This window comes from Diabrotica undecimpunctata, chromosome 3, assembly GCF_040954645.1.
Source record: "Diabrotica undecimpunctata isolate CICGRU chromosome 3, icDiaUnde3, whole genome shotgun sequence".
NCBI classification, from domain to species: Eukaryota; Metazoa; Arthropoda; class Insecta; order Coleoptera; family Chrysomelidae; genus Diabrotica; species Diabrotica undecimpunctata.
In genome coordinates, this window is record NC_092805.1 from 53,564,434 (window position 1) to 53,582,768 (window position 18,335).

Here is an 18,335-nt window from a genome sequence, read left to right on the forward strand (position 1 = left end):
TAACCTCACTTCTTTTAAAGCCACAAGTTTAATTGTAATTTTGTAAAATGGCAAGAAAGTTAAACCCAGTTTGATGTTTCTATAATACAGGCTGTTATTGTGTTATTGTATTTTAGTTTATTGGCTGTATTGAAGATTTTATTCGTTTTATGGGATATTTCTGAAACACTTTATTAAAGGACCTAACCACCTAATTGGGAGTCCACACAAATATAATAGAAAGCAGCCCATCGATGCCGTAAGTATCGTTCAAATTTATTTAATGTAAAGCATTGGCAGGGTTATTTTTGCTATTTAAATATGTTTTATGTCTTAAATAAACATGATTAGTTAAATAATTGTTTTATTTGCTACCAGCTAAGGGTTCATGGTTAATTCATAGTTTAAGACAAGACGAATTCACACTTGAGAGACTGAAATAGGCGAAGCATAGACGATAAGCTCCTATGGTTGATTGAGGTATTATTTTTTTAATAGTATTTTAATTCTCGTTGGTAGTCTTATCGTTACACACTATGTTTTGAAGAATTTTTAATGTAACCTTCTCACCACTATAATTCTGTAGACGCTGTTCAGTTTTGTCTAGTTAAATCTATAATTGTCAATATGTGTAGCTTAAATGGTTTTGTCTGTTTTCAAACAAACTTACTAGTGGGTTCTAGTCTGGTTTCTAGTCTATATTTTCCTGAAAAATTTACAGTGAGTCATATTAATATATATTTTTGTTATATGTTGCTTATTAGTTACAGAAAAATAAATAAGCTACGATAATTTTTAGCATTATAATTAACGGTCATAACGGTTTATTTCAACTTTTTTTGGAAGGTACTTTTTTATAAGCCAAATTATTTTTTGTTGTTTTGTTTTTGTAATTAAATATCGCCCAACTTATTTTACGGTAAATATGATCTGGTAAAGCAGATGATCTTTCTAAAATGAGTAATGAAGAAATGGGGTTTATATTTGATTCAGTAGAAAATGATTATTCATCTGAAACTGATGGTTATTCCGACAGGGATAACGTTAAACAAAAATGCAACTATATTTACGCTAAAACATGGCTGATAAACATAAATGGCATAAATAAAATTATTTGTAATATGCGATTTGTACTGATACTCTTCTTTCTCCAATGTCGCTACAGCCCAAAGTGAACCTTGGCCTCCTCCAAACTATGCCTCCAACCTTGCCGGTCCCGCGCCAATCTTCTCCATCTTCTCATGTCTATCAAATTTTGCGCATCCACTGCCACTTCATCATCCCACATTTTCCGTGGCCTTCCTTTTGGTCTTGCGCCCTGCATTTTACTGCCTACGACTCTTTTTGGCAATCTTTAAGTCTCCATTCTAACTACATGACCAGCCCATCAAAGTCTTTGAAGTTTAACGAATTCGGAGATCGGTGCCTCATTGAACAGCTGGTAGAGTTCATGCTCCATACTCCGTTTTCTTTCGAAGACTTCCAACTTTCGTTTTTTGTATTCTGTCATTACCCATGTCTCACACCCTTAATATACTATTGGTCTAATAATAGATTTTTAGACCCTTATTTTCGATCTCCACTGTTTATTTTTAGGGCGGAACACATGGGTACGTAAAAAGTAAGCTTTGCTTCCCCTTACTATTCTTCTTTGGATATTTGGTTCTTCTGTTTCATCCGTGTTTAATGCAACTTCCAGATATGTAAAACTTTTTACAGTTTCAATATCGCCTCTAATTTAAATCTGTTTCTCCAAGTTCTTGCCTAGGTTAGCTTTTTTGTCTTTTAAATATTTATTTCTAGTCCGGTCTCTTTTGCCCCTATTTTTAATTGTAAACATATTTCTGCTGCCTGTTCTGTTCTCTTAATGCTTATGTCATCGACATAGGCGGCGACTGATACTCTTACAGATTTGAAATTTACAATGGAGCTAGTGATAATATCATCCTACCAGAAAATTCTTATCTTGGTATACCGTAAAATATAGCTATTAGTTTGTCTCAGACTATCATTGATTTCAAATTCATTATCCACTTCGATAATTTTTATACTTCGTTGTCACTGATATGTACCTTTGCGCAAGGGGTATTTATTATTTGGCAACTATTTGAGCCAATCGAGTTGATAACTATACATTACCAGTGGATAAAGATAAGCCACTAGCCAAAGAAAAAAGGGGATACACTATGGAATACTTATGGAATTCACGTAAGTACTGTGCGTTAAAAAGATACAAAAAATGTACGTTTAGCTTAGTTTATGTAGAATAGCAGCCATTCAAAAGGGTACTTTATTAACAACATACAAACAAAAAAGTTAGTTATGATAGAAAAAAAGCGGAGGACTGATATGGATTGTCCACAGATCATCAAAGAATACAAGATTCATATGGATGGTGCTTATTTTATAGACAGTCTAATGGGCAGTTACCGGATGCAGATATAGATATGCATAAAAAACGGAAAAAGAAGGTGCAAATGTTATTAAAAGTCTGATACTTAGGTGCATTACATAAAATGTAATCTGAATTTATGTATTACGATAGAAAAAACTTAGTTTTTACTATAATACTAATACATGGTTAAAACATGTAAAGGGTTTTTATCCATGTATTTAGTGGCTCAAAACATGTACATCCAGTAAGTATTAACCACATTTTTGTATTAACCTTGGTCAAAATTTTAAATTTACATGTTTGCTTTAAATAAAGTGGTTATACTTTTAGGATAGCACTGATGATGGAAGAATAATTCCAAAAACGTTCTGTGATGTAGCCCGATAGGGTTTTTATTATTATACCTTTTATAACGGGATTTTTAAATAATTTTTTTATTATATCCAATAGATTTATATACCAAGTATACCTATTATAATTTTCTACATCTAAACTGTTTTAACAGTCTAGAGATAAAGCCTCATCTGTAAGTCAAACTATAAAAGCTATTAAAAATTGACTTATTATTTTTATATTACTCACATTACTCTAAGTAGAAATTTTCAGATATTTTGAACCAATTAAGAAAAAATCAGTTAGAGGGTTACATTATTTTTATTTCTGTTTTCAAAGTATGGTTTTGAGATGCTATAGGACCTAACATTAGATGCTTTTACTAATTATTTAGGAACTGATATGGGTAAATTATTTAATAAAATAAAATATTTAAAAATTATTGATTAGGAACTTACTATAAATGTATCTTCCTAGAGTATAAATGCAATAAAAAAGATTGAGGCAGACAAATAACGTCAGAGCTTATTAATCAATTTACGTGTGTTGAATAGTTACTTTATCAAACATTATCAAACAATATCTCAATAATAGTAATTTCCTAAATTTAATAGTTAAACCAAAATAAATAAGAACAGCAGAAGAGATTTAAGATTATGTAAACGACTCTTCGCTTTCAATTTAAGAAACTAATACAGGCTGTTAGTGACTAAAAAGTTGAAGTAATCCTTTTAATTACAAATAGCTTTTTTAAATAGTGACTAAAGCCGAATTGAATAACATTCAAATGTTATTCGACACGTCAGAATATTTTCTGTTTCTGTGGTAAAGAATGAGTGAAAATGGCGTCATTATTTCTAATAAAAAGGCAAGTAATGCATCGATGCAAGTTACGAAAGCATCGAAAATTAATTAATTTAAGTTAAATAAACATAAATATAAATAACCGATTTAGATTTCCGGAGTTTAAATATAACTTTTGTAAATATTTTGGTAGCATTTAATAAAATTTTTTTGTTGAAGGTTCGTAAATATATCGATATAATTTAAGTTTATTTTTTAAATAACAATTAATTTCATAAAATAAATTTTACTACAGAATATAACTACATATAACGAATAAATAGAAAAATTTTACAATAGATATAATGTAACGGAACATTATTTTCGGGGTTTGTAGATAGTGACCAGATATTATTTACCTCTGAGGTTTCTTCTGCAACTGAGACAGATATTATCAAAGTCTATACAGCAAAGGTCATAACAGCCTAATGTTTACTTATTTTTAATAACATCTGCCAGATCTGTAGACGAAACATCAGAAAGAAGTAATTTCAGACCGCGGTCTATAAACTTTTACAAAAATGTACCATTACAAAACATTGGTCGCAAAACTGTACACACAAAATAGGTACCTATCTCTACTAAATGGAGCAAAGATTATTATTTACTTACTTGTGGGGAACGTCTTGTAAAATCTTCGTCCGAGAGGGTAATTAGTGCTGCTCCCGACATATCCCATTGTTCCGAGACTGGTTCCTGCAGATTAAACTGTCTGGAAGTCCACCTAATCCATGATAACACACTGGCTGAATCCCACTGTGAAGGATCTGCAACAAAGAGTTCTTGATTTATAGTATGCTTTCAAAAATCATGAGCTGATAAGAGTATTTTCTTTATTTAATATAATTACATTTATAAGCTACTGTATTATCTAAGTAATTAACGTCTTCTATCTAATGTGAGATATCAAAAAAAATGGCATACCTCAAGGTTCGGTAATGAGCCCGGCGCTTTTCCTTATAGTTATTAATGATATGATTACATCAATGAATAAACCCATTTAAGCAAGATTATTCGCGGATGATCTCATAATATTCTTAAAAGTAAACAATATACAGAGTATTGGCAAATTACTACAAGATTAACTTAATTAAATAGCATGGTCTAAAAGTGGTGGTTTTCAATTGGCTTCATCTAAAACTCGCTGTATCATATTCCCAAAGAGACTATATTCTTAAAGAGACCAAAGCAGACAAAGAAATACCTAATTTGAAACTTGGGGGCCAGACACTTGAATAATTTGTAAAAACAATCAAATATCTAGGTTTAATATTTGATCAATCTCTAATCTGAAAGGACCATATTAAATATATTTTAGCAGTATGTCAAAAAAGAGTAAACCTCTTGAAATGTCTTTCTAGTACGAACTGGAAAGCGGACGGTTAAACTGTACTCACATTACATAAAAATCTGATCCGCTTCAATATTGATTATGGATGCCATGCTTGCTCGTCTGATTCAGCAACAACTCTAAAAGTTTTATCACACCATTCAAAATACCGTTTCTAGAAATGCAGTAAATTTAGAACAATCCCTATCATAAGTCTTAAGGCCAAACTCAGTAAACTATCATTAGATTTAAGAAGACAGCAATTAATACTGTCATATGTAGCAAAGCGGTACTCTTTACAATGTCACTAAATTATTCGCTCCTCGAATATTTCGCACGAAAAACCCACATTCCTTTTTATGAAAGATGCAGACGAATCATAAATAAATTAAATTGTGAAGTCCCCAAAATCTATCCCAGCAAGGTGCCAAATCCCCCTCCTTTATTATCGTCCAATCGTCCTCTAATTAATTCTAAATATCAAAACTTAATTTCTCAATTTTCCTTAAAATCTAAAACCTATTTTTTCCATCTCTTAGTGGCTTAACTCATTAGACAAGAATTGCACAGTCTAAATCACACAAACATAACTTTCCTGTGGGTACCATCTCATATTGAAATCAAGGGACACGATATGGCAGATTAATATACACGACAAGCCTTAGAGGACGTAATATTGAGTTCTATCCAAAAAGTCTAGCGACATCAAGTCATAGACATCTGATGGTAAGAGATCCCAACCGAAGTGTTATACTTGCAAGACCCCGCTAACAATAAAACATCTTCTAGTGGAGTATTTATATAGTGGAGTATACATATATATATATATATATATATATATATATATATATATATATATATATATATATCTATGTTAATTCTAGAGAATTAAACGAACTATTCTTAAAGTGCGGTGCCAACGTGATTATTCAATATTTAAAAGCAAAAAACTATTTATACAAAATTTGATTGTTGTACTATTCTATGACTGTAATATGTTTTCTTTTTTTTCCCTAATAGATACTCATAGCAAGTGGAGCTAAAAATTGTGAATAATTGGTTAAAGCATGGGATACAAAGAGACATCCGGAAAGAGTATAAGAATATATTGGATCAATTACTTGAAGACGATTCAGCAATAATAAAGAAAAAACTAAAATAGATCCAGAAGACCTGTATAATATTTTTAGAATCATTAATTTTTAAATATCCAGAAAGTTGCTCTCTCTTTGTCAACCATTTCCCATCCCCCTGAATGTAGGTCTCTCCCAATTACTTCCATCTTTCTCTATCTTGCACCAATCTACCACTGTTTGCCTGCCACTGCTCTTATGTTATCTACCTATCTTTTTTGAGGTCTTCCCATGCTTCTTGTTGTCATCCTTGGTCTCCATTATAGAATTCTCCGTCTCCACCTGTTGTCATTATATCGGCCTACGTGATCTACCCCGCGCCATTTTATTTTTGTAATTTCTTTCACAATATCCCTAATTTTCGTTCTACGTCTTATCTCGGTGTCTCTAATTTTGTCTCTCAGTGATATTCCAAGCGTGATTCGTTCCATTGCTCTTTGCGTTGTTTCTAATTTTTTAGCAAATTTTTTGGTAAGGGCTACTGTGTTTAAGCCGTAGGTACAAACTGGTAGTATGCATGTGTTATACACCTTTTTCTTTAAGTTTACAGGAATGGAAGTTTTTTCAAGATATATGCTAGTTTGTCGAAAGCGCCCCATGCCAGTTGTGTTCTTCTTTTAATTTCAGCATCTTGATTTGGTTTCCCTAGTCTGATGACATGACCTAGATATACATAATGTTCAACGTTTTCTATGGTATGATTCTGTATTGTTATATTTGTCTGGTCTCGGCACAGTATTTTTGTTTTACTGTAGTTCATTTTTAAGCCTACCGCTCCTGAAACTGCATTTAATTGTTGTAACATATCATTTAGTTCTTGGATATTATCGGCTATTAAAACTATGTCATCTGCGACTCTCAAGTGGTTTAAGTATGATCCGTCGACGTTGATACCCTTGTTGTTCCATTCTAGTTTCCTTAAAACGTCTTCTAAAGCGAGAATAAATAGTTTGGAAGAGATGGTGTCTCCTTGTCTTACTCCCAGTTGTAGTCTTATGGGATTAGTTTTTGTGCTTTCGTCCAGCTCTATCTACATGGTGGCATTTTCATATATATGTTTTTAATTATGTTAGTGTATCTTGAATCTATACGTGCATTTTCTAGAGATTCAAGCACTGCCCATAATTCGATGGAATTGAATGCTTTATGGAAATCGACGAACGCCATATGAATTGGAACATTATACTCGGTGCATTTTTCTGTCAGTGTTCTTACGGTGTGCAAGAAGAAAGTTGCTACTGAGTCAACAACAAGAAAGGTCAACAAGAAATTTGCTACTACTGCTTTTAAAATAAAAACTTAAGTCAAGAAACATACGTTGGAATACCTGGATGCCTGACTACTATTAACCTAAGTTTGGAAAGGACATCGTAGGAATCCAGAAAATAGCAAACACCGTGAAGCAGATCCATATTTATTAAAAGACAGATCTCTCGTAGAGGATATTTAAATATATTCATTATTGTCTAATAATCTATTTGTCCTCTACGCCACATAAAATTCCATGTACTTTTAGTATGTTAGGTTTAACCGTTGATTTTCTTTATCGTTGAATTAACAATATGAAGTCGGCACTTCCAAAAATGTAAAGGAAAAATTTTAAGCAATGTGCAAAGTATCCTCACTGCAAGAAATACACTCTGAAGCTTATTCTTTTTTTTTTTTGTTTTTTACCTTCAGGTTAACGAGGATAGGGTGTCGACTGATTACAATATTGTTTTTATGTTTGTATGTAAGCAACTCTAACATGACTTCGTATGGATGCAAATAGCGACATCTGATATTAAAATCCGTAAACTAATTTTCGAAACCAAATTCAGATTTTTGCTTTAATCTGTACCTTCTAAGAATTGCAAGGCAAAACAGACGTTGATAAAGATGTTATTAGAGACATGGGGAATTTAAAAATTGCATTCCACAACATATCTCCTTAACTAAGCAAAAATCCTTAGCGAATTTGGTTTCTAGTACTCGTACAGAGTATATCGGAATAAATGTCGAAAATATCAACAAAAAAAAATAAATAAAAACGTGAATTTGGTTTCGAAAATTAGTTTACGGAGTTTAATATGTAAATATATTTATATTAACATTAATATGTTAAGCTTCGTTTATAACTCTATTTAAAAGATTTTTTCAATGTAGGTACATGTTCCCATCGTTGATGTCTCCCATCGACAATCAGTACACAATTTTAGATAATTTGTATATCTTTTTTATCTATATTGATCTAATAGTCTTCGTATCAGAAGTCGTGATTAACATTATCGCAGACACGTCGAGAGGCAATGAAACATGTCTCTAATCGTAGACTCAGAAAACAGACACAAGATTTTCTAAAAACCAAGAATGATTATAGAAGGAAGTACGGTAGAATGCTAAATATTGTGTTATAATAACTTAAAAGTAAACAATTATGTATTTGTATTGCAAACTTTAGTATCCTCTTATGGCCAAAGAAGAACCGCATAAAGTCTTATAATTAAGAATGTAAACAAAACATCGATACAAATTAATTTGAAGAATACATAATAGAAGTGTGTGTTTTTTTGAACAAAATTTTGTGCCGTCCCTGTGCTTGTACGCACGAGAAGTTCCACCACGCCCTAACCTTCAATGGTACCATTTATTTGTAAACAGAGCACCATTCGCCCACACACACTGTCTTTATAATAATAGGTATTTCATGGCCAAACACTCTTGATTTCAAAAAGGCACTTAGTTATGACTCTACGATTACTAAAGATCTTGTATTAGTCAACTGGAAAATGAAAAATGCTTAATGGGGTTACTGGAATTTCTTAGTTAAAATATTTCGTAATTCTGTAGATAGGTTTGTAATGTAGCGAAAATTTTACTACAAGTAAAGATAACTTGTCATTAAATTGGGCATTATAAAAACTCAATTATTATCTTTATTATCTGTAGCGGTAGTGAAAGTTTCGCTATAACTACAACCAATAAATTTTTAACATACAGCTGCACAATTTTTTTTTGAAAAAACGCAAAAATCTTTCACGATTTTAAAGCAACTTTAATTTCCCACCACAACCACATGTCCAGTTGCTATCAAATGATCTGCAGTGTATTTATAATTTTTGATTTTTTAATCATAAAACAGAAGATTTGTAAGGGAACATTTAATACTACAATTAATATTAAATATTTAAGACTATTTCTCTTTATAAAAAAAAAAGAAAGAAATTGTATACCTATAGTGTATAATTGCAAAATTATATATTTCTTGTTTAATTTTATATTGTATATTCTAAGCCCCCTATAACAAATAGGACTAAAAATAAATTGCAATGAATAATTAGTGTTTTTCTTCTTTTTCACTTTTAAGATTTTATACTAGCGCCTGTTCTCTGTTCAAAGTTCAATGTCTCCATCTTTTTGGGTTTTTCTATACTTCGTTGACCTTTTGGATTGTATTATAAACCTGCTCTTGGTATTCGTGTGTTTGGTAATCTCTCTCATGGAAATATTAAAGCGTTAAGGCAAACGACCTTATAAAATTTCAGCAGTCCTAGAGTAGCCCGAAGACGACACATATGAAAACTTTGTGCATCACAATTAGTAATGCACACTTTAGTGATTTTGATTGAATTCAGAAAGAAAGAAAAATCTCATTCAGTATCATTCTCACTTTAAGTTCTGTTAAATTTCTCTTTCTGGCCACAAAAAGAATACTGCATGGCAGTTTTCTTAAAATAATTTCTTCAACGAAGAGGAGAGACCTAATTTGTTACTTTTACATAAAAGTTAAAATACAAAAACCATCTTAAAATATAAAAGATTTGAAATAGAATTTCAGGAATATTACCAGAAAAATGTTGGTATATTTTTATTGAATTTATTTCAGTTAAAATATCCATGCTGTGTACCATTAATCATGGTGTGAGCCAGGAATATAATAATGTTCTTATAAGTTGCCGTGTGAGTTACCATTTATCACACAATAAATATATTACCTTAAGATTAATAAAGTAGAGCTATCCAAAGTTATATTAAAGAACTCCAGATAAAAAAGGAAGGTTCTAAAAGAGTGTAGAATATTATTTTGACACAGCATGCAGAAAGCATAATGAAGGTAAAAAATAAGCAATTTTTCCCCTTAAACATAATATTTTTCTATTTTACTATTTGTTATAAGAAATGTCAAAGATATAATCCACTACACTTAATAATCAAAAGCAAAATTGAATGCAAACTGGGTCGAGATAAAAGAAGGACCTCATGGCTCAAGAATCTGCGTCAGTAATGTTGAATTAATGCCAGAACGTTCTTGGTTGACTTTACATTTAAATAAAAAGATTCTTGATATGAATTTTTTCTTTCCTTCATTAAAAAAGTTTTTATCATTGCTAAATCACAACGAAATGTTAAATTTCTTAAAATATAATATATATTTATTATGTCTAGAAGGAGAACACTGTCATTCCAAAAGAAATAAATACTAAAATTCAAGAGAAGAACTTTGTGTATACAATTAATATAGTAATAAGTAATAATAAAGTCATGAATATTCTTAAAATAAACTTAAAAATAAGGAGAATAATAAAAATTGCAATACATATTACTTAGCAGGTAAGAAGAAGAAAAAATATTTAATTATAATATTATCAGAGAGTTTGAATATTAAGCGCATTGAAAATATGTAGTATCGAAACCTGATACTGTATGATATAAAACTTACAAACTGCTAAGTCCTTACAGTACCGTGAGTTCAGTTGTCTTCTTGCATTTCAATTATATACGAATGATTTTCTGCTCCGACTAAATTATAAAAACTACACTAATCTGATAATGACGCACTAGCACGCATTTATTTTTCTAATGGCCTGAAGCCGCAGGCAGCGTCCTAGAGTAAGCATTATCTTACCATTCTAATCTAGATCACGCGTTAATCGAGTAAGCGATTAATTCCACAAATTAATTAGAAAAAAATAAAAACTGGTATACACAGGCAGGGTCGGTTTTACAAGATAATTTAAAATTATTTGTGTTATGTTTTAAGATAGAAAGTTTTCTATGCTAATTCAAAAATGTTTTATTCATATTTTAGTGAACATAGTTTACTTAGGAAAGTATTTTTGGTCATTATTTCTTCTTTTTACAGTGCCTATCCGTTATCGAATGTTGACAATCATTCTGACAATCGTAATTGAATTTGTTGCTGCACTTAGTAGTTCTGTGGTAAATGTAGTAATCCAGGTTCTTAAGTTCTTTACTAAGAACACTCGTCTTCTATCGACTTCTCTCTTACTCTAAACTTTTCGTTGCAGAATATATTTCGAATATTTATATTTGGTTTCTCTGTTTCACTTTACACAATGTGTCCTAACTATTCTAATTGTCTACGTTATACCGTATTTATATTATTTATATAAAATGTTTCTGTTCCTTTATTTAAATTTTGAAGTACTATCGAGTTTTTTTTCGGGCTTTATACTTTTTCCATCGTCAATTTGCCAAGCGTCGGCTTTTGAGATTCTTTGATGTCAATGCCGACCATTGGCATGGAAATTAAGAAAAGGGATCAGTTATCAAACGCATATTTCAAGAAAAATCATATAATTTTTATTAATTTTTACATAATTATATTCAGGAAAATTTCTCAATTTTTGGGCAGAAATTGTTTAAACAATTTTTTAAACAAATTCAAAATATCACCTTTTGTGCTCCAAAAAATATTTTTTAGGTTTTTGGGTGACTCTAAATAAGATCTATGTCATTTTTCTCAAAAGTTAATAGTTTTGGAGATATAGGCGATTTAAAATCCGAAAAATGCGATACCTAATATGCATTTTCGAGGCTTGAAAAATATGTAAATGAGTATTTTTGAGATTCAAGAGTATCTAAACTAAAGTATCAACATTGATTTTGGTGAGAAACCGGAGCAATATTTTCCGTAGCAGAAAAAGATGATCTTTTGAATTTGAATTGTTTCCGGCAAAAATGTCCGGCACCCTTCAACCTTCGATTTGTTTAAACGGGGCATTTTTGAATAGGACTCTTCAAAGGACAGAATCAGTTTTTTTTTCAAATGGGAGCGGGCTCACAACATCGAATAAATAACAAATTAATTCTTTCAAATTAAAGCTTGTTAATTTTAGTGATTTGTAAGAATATTGGACTTATTATTTAGTTTTTACATAAACCATAATATTTTTTTACAATTATCTGTAAATAATGGCTCATTCTGTCAGAAAATTTTAAAAGATTGTCTATCCAGCAATTAAGATAGTCAACTGAAATTTAATTTTTAAACACGGCCTACTGTTAATGCACAAACAGGGTGAATCTTCAATATTTTGCTTCGAGTTAGAGATATCTGAAAAAGTTATTTGGAAAAGATGTTCCAAATATTATTATAACCCCACATAACAAAGTTTTATGTCAAAATTCGCACTTTTACTTTTTTCATTAATTGAAGAGCTTATTTCCAAAGTGTCTTAAATCCAAAATTTCGATTTTTTAAATTTTCTTTTTTTAAACTTTATAGATTTCTTCACTTCTACTTAACAATTGTAGTCAGGACAGTTGGCTGTCCCGAGATGCATCTTTAGACAGCCAATTGTAGATTTAGGATCGAGATTACAAATAATACTGAAAAACTAAAATTGCGAATTTTGTCATGAAATTTGGTATGTGCGGTTACAATAAGTGGAACAACTTTTCCAAATAAGTTTTTCCGATTTCTCTAACGCGAAGCAAAATATCGAAAATTTACCCTGTTTGTGGATTCGCAGTAAGCCGCGTTTAAAATTTAAATTTCAGATGACTATCTTAAAAAAATGTGCACTATCAACATGTATGACTGTGCAAAATGTCAAATCTGTATGTATTTTAGTAGCTGATATATAGAGGTGTCTTCATCTTAAATGCGACACACTGTATAATAATGAATACTAGTGTTCAAGATGCATCGCGATAGCTGTAAAGAAATTAATTAGAAGGACTGAAAAGAATCGTCAGAGTCTTCTGAAGTCGAATCGTTCCCAGGTTGGATAACTATTGATGCTATTGCCGGTAAAACAGGATATTCGTTTTCTATTTTTACAACATGAGCTTCGCAATTTTTCCACACATCGCTATTAATGCCACTAATTATTTCTCGAATATTCTCAATGGCCATTGCGCTTAATGTTGGTGACTGATTATATTTTCGCAATCGTTTTTTTACGGTACCCCAAACCATTTCAATTGGATTAAAAATGCAATAGTATGAAGGTAATCGCAAAAGAGTATGGCCGTGCCTGCTGCAAATGGTGTCAATAACGTATTCGTTTTTAAAATTCCGACTTTTGATCATTCTAATTAATTCTTTCTTTACTGGAATCTTTTTAGGAACAGTGATGTTTTTAAGTTGCATAAATTTTAAAATTTCGTCCTTTTTCGTGTTATTATTAGGTATTTTATTTAATATGCGGGAATGATCCTACGCATTATCCATAACAATCACTGAATTCGGCGGAATATATAATTATATTCAGGGAAATCTCTTAATTTTTCACGAATCAGTTCTAAGGTAGGCACTCTATTTTCTTTGTAAAAATTGTAAACTGTTCGCTGAATAACGTCTTTTGCAGCAGTGTCAATCCTACCCAATTTTTTATTTGGTCGCTTTCGTTTTAAGGAATGATCTGTAACTGTGCCTAATTTAATAATTGTATATATCGTCTTATACCCGATTTTTTTAATACATGAATTCTCGAAACAATTGCATTATCAATTGTAAACTGTTCGCTGAATAACGTCTTTTGCAGCAGTGTTAATCCTACCCAATTTTTTATTTGGTCGCTTTCGTTTTAAGGAATGATCTGTAACTGTGCCTAATTTAATAATTGTATATATCGTCTTATACCCGATTTTTTTAATACATGAATTCTCGAAACAAGTGCATTATCAGCCATCCCAATATTTTCTTTTTTCAAACACTCATACATATTTAAAACTATTCTTTGGGATTGTACGTGCAAATCTTTATTTTTTAATTCAGAGCTGTCATTAACATAACTGTCATTATTTATTGATAACACAGAAGTTGATGCATGTTAAAAAATGCCATCCTAGAAAAATATAATATTACTTATAACTTATATTACCTATACCTTATAATAAGCCTCCGCCTCTGCAAAAGGAAATATTTTAGGGTGTCACATACCCAGACAAACAGGTGTTCATTAGAATTTACGGCTTTGCGCTTCGCGCTGTTGCCATAATGCATGAGTTTAAAATTAGTGAATATAACCTTAATACCATTATTAATATATCTGCAATTTTTCATGTTTCCGGGTAAGGTATAAAATCAATGAAATTTGGAAAAAAATAATACAATTCTTGAAACCATTTTTGAGAACTTGGATTCTAAGTTGTCTGATTTCTTAAAAGTCGATCATTATATCTATAAAAGTATTACCGCTAAATTCACCAACAGGGCAACGTCGAACGTTTAAATTCTCTCCAGACTACAATGTTGCCAATATTCGAAAATTACTTAGAATATAAGTAATATATACAAAGTTCACGGTTGCTTTAATTCATTAGTGAAGAGTCCATGGAAATATTAGTACCTAGTTAATTAATTTATATATATATATTTTTTGAGAATATGTTTATATTATTTTTAAAAGTGTCGTTCGTTGACTAGCAATTGAATAATAACGAATAGGGAATAGAGAATATTTTTTAAATATAACCTTAGGAATTTTAGGAAATATGTCTGACAACCTTGATTTGGAAGGCGGTCTCTTTGATACCAGAATGAGACATGTTTATGTTGGAAAATTATTAGTGGATGTACTATACAATTTCATCCCATATTCAGGTCTTTGATAAAAGGTTACTTAACCACTAAAAAAACAGAAGAAATGCATACATAACCTCACAACATACTTGTTGTTATTGTTTGTTTGTGTTTATATGACTGCGGACACTAAATCCATTCGCAAATCTTACAATTTTTACTCATTTGTTCATTAGTCATTGTTTCGTATACAATCTTATCCTAAATCTATTACTAGTATTGATCTTTAATATATAGTCGTTTTTTTGGTAATTTGTTTCTAGTTCTTTTTTCTATTAGGTGCTTTTTTAGTTATTTATATATAAAATACGCGATGAGGTCCTTAGAGTTCCACAGCAAACTCTTCTGCAGCTATCTACTTAATACAATAGCTAATTTACTATGGATTCTCACTTTCTCAAAAGTTCCTCACTTTTTCTCTTTTTTTATTTTTTTATAAATATTTTCTTTATAAATATATCTTTTTTATCTTTATAAATACTTACTCTATATTTATAATTACAATTTGAGTTTAATATCTAAAACATGTTTATACAATAATCTATATAATAATTCATTGTTTTCTAATGTTAATAAATAATTTTAATAATGTTAATAAATAATTTAAATTAATGGGATGGTGGACATCGGTCAAAGAATACAGGGAATCTAAAAAATTATTAACCTTATTAGATATAAGAGAACAGTCCAAAATGTTATGTTGTAGGTTACCCATCTGACCACAAGTACATTGTAGACTATCAGCTAGATTCCTTTTAAATATACATGATGGTGTAAGAAAGTGGTTAAATCTTATTCTGCATATAGTTGTTGTCATATCCTTTGTCGACTCTATTTTAGAAAACCAAGATTTATCCGTAATATGGTCTGATTGCTCTGTAATGGTTTCCTATATTTATATTCTCATTAATCTACCCTTCTTTCCATTCTTTCTTAAGCTCTTTGAATATGTCTGATTCTATATCTCTAGGCATACTGAGATAATGAGTTAATACTCCTTGTGTCACCGTGGTTTTTGCCAACTCATCTACTATTTCATTTTCAGTTATTCCACAGTGGCTTTTAATCCAAGCCAACTTATCAGTTTTTCCTTGTTGCTGAAATTCTTTAATTTTATTTATTATATATAATTCAATATAAGTTACTTTCGATTAGGATTTATGGAACTAATTTTACTTAAAGAACTTTTGCTGTCACTATAAATTATAAACTTTGAATGATTTATGTTAGATAAATATTTTAGTGCTTCCACTATCGCTATTAATTTAACTGTGTATATACTTATGATGAAATTGAGTTTAAACATTTTACTGTTTTTATTATTATCCCAGTATGTACATCCCACAACTTTGATACTTTTGTATGCATCTGTATATAGCATATACAATCTTTGAATTGTGAACTGTCAGATATAAACCTTAATTTTCTTAAACATAAAGGCTAATTGTTGTAGTCTTTAAAACACACTTACACCATATGAACTTTGCTTATTATGGATTTGGTATTGATATAATCTATACATACAAACTTATAACTGTAGCATTTCGTCTTTTTTTAGAGGTGAAATAACTTTCTGGGAGACCTCAAGATGGGTTCAGTTTATAAAAAAACTAACCGTAAATCTTTTCTTTTCTTTTACATAGGTATTGAAAATTTTCAACATTTGCAAGTGCATACAATTCATTATTACATTTATTATAATTTCGGTGCCACAAGTATTTATATAAAAGCAGCATATCTCCAAATATACGGCTCAACGGACTGTAGCTGTAAACTTTAGTTTAGGCTTAGACTGTAGTCTTTAAAACACACTTACACCATATGAACTTTGCTCATTATGGATTTGGTATTGATATAATTTATACATACAAACTTATAACTGTAGCATTTCGTCTTTTTTTTAGCGGTGAAATAACTTTCTGGGAGACCTCAAGATGGGTTCAGTTTATAAGAAAACTAACCGTAAATCTTTTCTTTTCTTTTACATAGGTATTGAAAATTTTCAACATTTGCAAGTGCATACAATTCATTATTACATTTATTAGGATTTCGGTGCCACAATTATTTATATAAAAGCAGCATATCTCCAAATATACGGCTCAGCGGACTGTAGCTGTAACTTATCAGTCTGATTTAAATATACTTCTAAATCTGCTCGTGGCATTGGGATCAGTTGCTCGTGACATTAGTTACAAAAAAATCTTAAAAATGTGAGGCAGACGTTTCAAAATATTGTTTATTGATAAAATGATGACTAAGACTAAGGTGTTTTGCAGAGTAAACTATAGATGTATTATCTTTGATATAAGATAATTAAAGGAAAGAAAGCTAAACCAATACGAACCTATCGATCAAATACTTATTACACAAAGATAAAAAAATACAAGGGCAGTTGACGATTGCAGAGATGGTACCTGCTATAAACTGGTCTCGATAAAGGGATCTTTAAGATATGGGCACGATTATACTGGCAGCAGGTTTAATCTTAATAGCACGATAATTATCTTTCCTATATTTTCTATCTTTCCTATCTTTCCTATTTTTCCTATTTTTCATATCTATCCTATCCTTCCTATCTTTCCTATCTTTCCTATCTTTCCTATCTTTTCTATCTTTCCTACCTTTCCTATCTTTCCTATCCTTCCTATCTTTCGTATCTTTCCTATCTTTCCTATCCTTCCTATCTATCCTATCATTCCTATCTTTTCTATCTTTCCTATCCTTCCTATCTTTCCTATGTTTCCTATCTTTCCTATCTTTCCTATCTTTCCTATCTTTCCTATCTTTCCTATATTTCCTATCTTTCCTATCTTTCCTATATTTCCTGTCTTTCCTATCTTTCCTATCTTTCCTATCTTTCCTATCTTTCCTATCTTTCCTATCTTTCCTATCTTTCCTATCTTTCCTATCTTTCCTATCTTTCCTATCTTTCATATCTTCCCTATCTTTCCTATCTTTCCTATCTTTCATACCTTTCCTATCTTTCCTATCTTTGCTATACTATTATACAGAGTTGAGTCGTGGACTCTCACAGACGCTACCTGTAAGAAAATTGAGGTTTTCGAAAGGTGGCTTTATCGTCGAATCCTAAAGCTATCCTATACCGATCACATAACCAGGACGTTTTATTAAGAATGCAAAAAGAAAAAGAGTTTTTAACCCTAATGAAAACAGCCAAAATCGAATACCTGTCACATCATGAGGAACAGCGAAAGGTATGGGATGCTGCAAATAATTTTACAAGGAAAAGTAGAGGAAAAATGAGGACCAGAAAGGCGAAGCATTCCCTGAAAAATCTACGTACGTAGTTTAACACAACAACCACAAATCTTTTCAGAGCAGCAGTTTGCACGATACAGATTGCCATGATTGTCGTCAACATCCAAAAGGGATAGGTACTACAATAAGAAGAACGTATTTAGAAAATCCACAAGCTTCTACTTACTTGAACTTCTGCTCCTCTAGGAAAATTTGTGAATTACGTTATTAAGTTGGGTAAAAGGAGGGGGG

General features: G+C 30.9%; 1 protein-coding gene across 2 annotated transcripts in view; it reads right to left on the minus strand.

Moving 5' to 3' along the window:
- Positions 1 to 18,335, minus strand: part of Ets98B (DNA-binding protein Ets98B) — a 144,089-nt gene that overhangs the window by 33,301 nt on the left and 92,453 nt on the right. For both annotated transcript variants that reach the window (XM_072525928.1, XM_072525929.1), the window contains exon 3: positions 4,163 to 4,317. In XM_072525928.1, the coding sequence (XP_072382029.1) occupies positions 4,163 to 4,317 (155 nt within the window). The remainder of the gene's footprint in view (positions 1 to 4,162; positions 4,318 to 18,335) is intronic.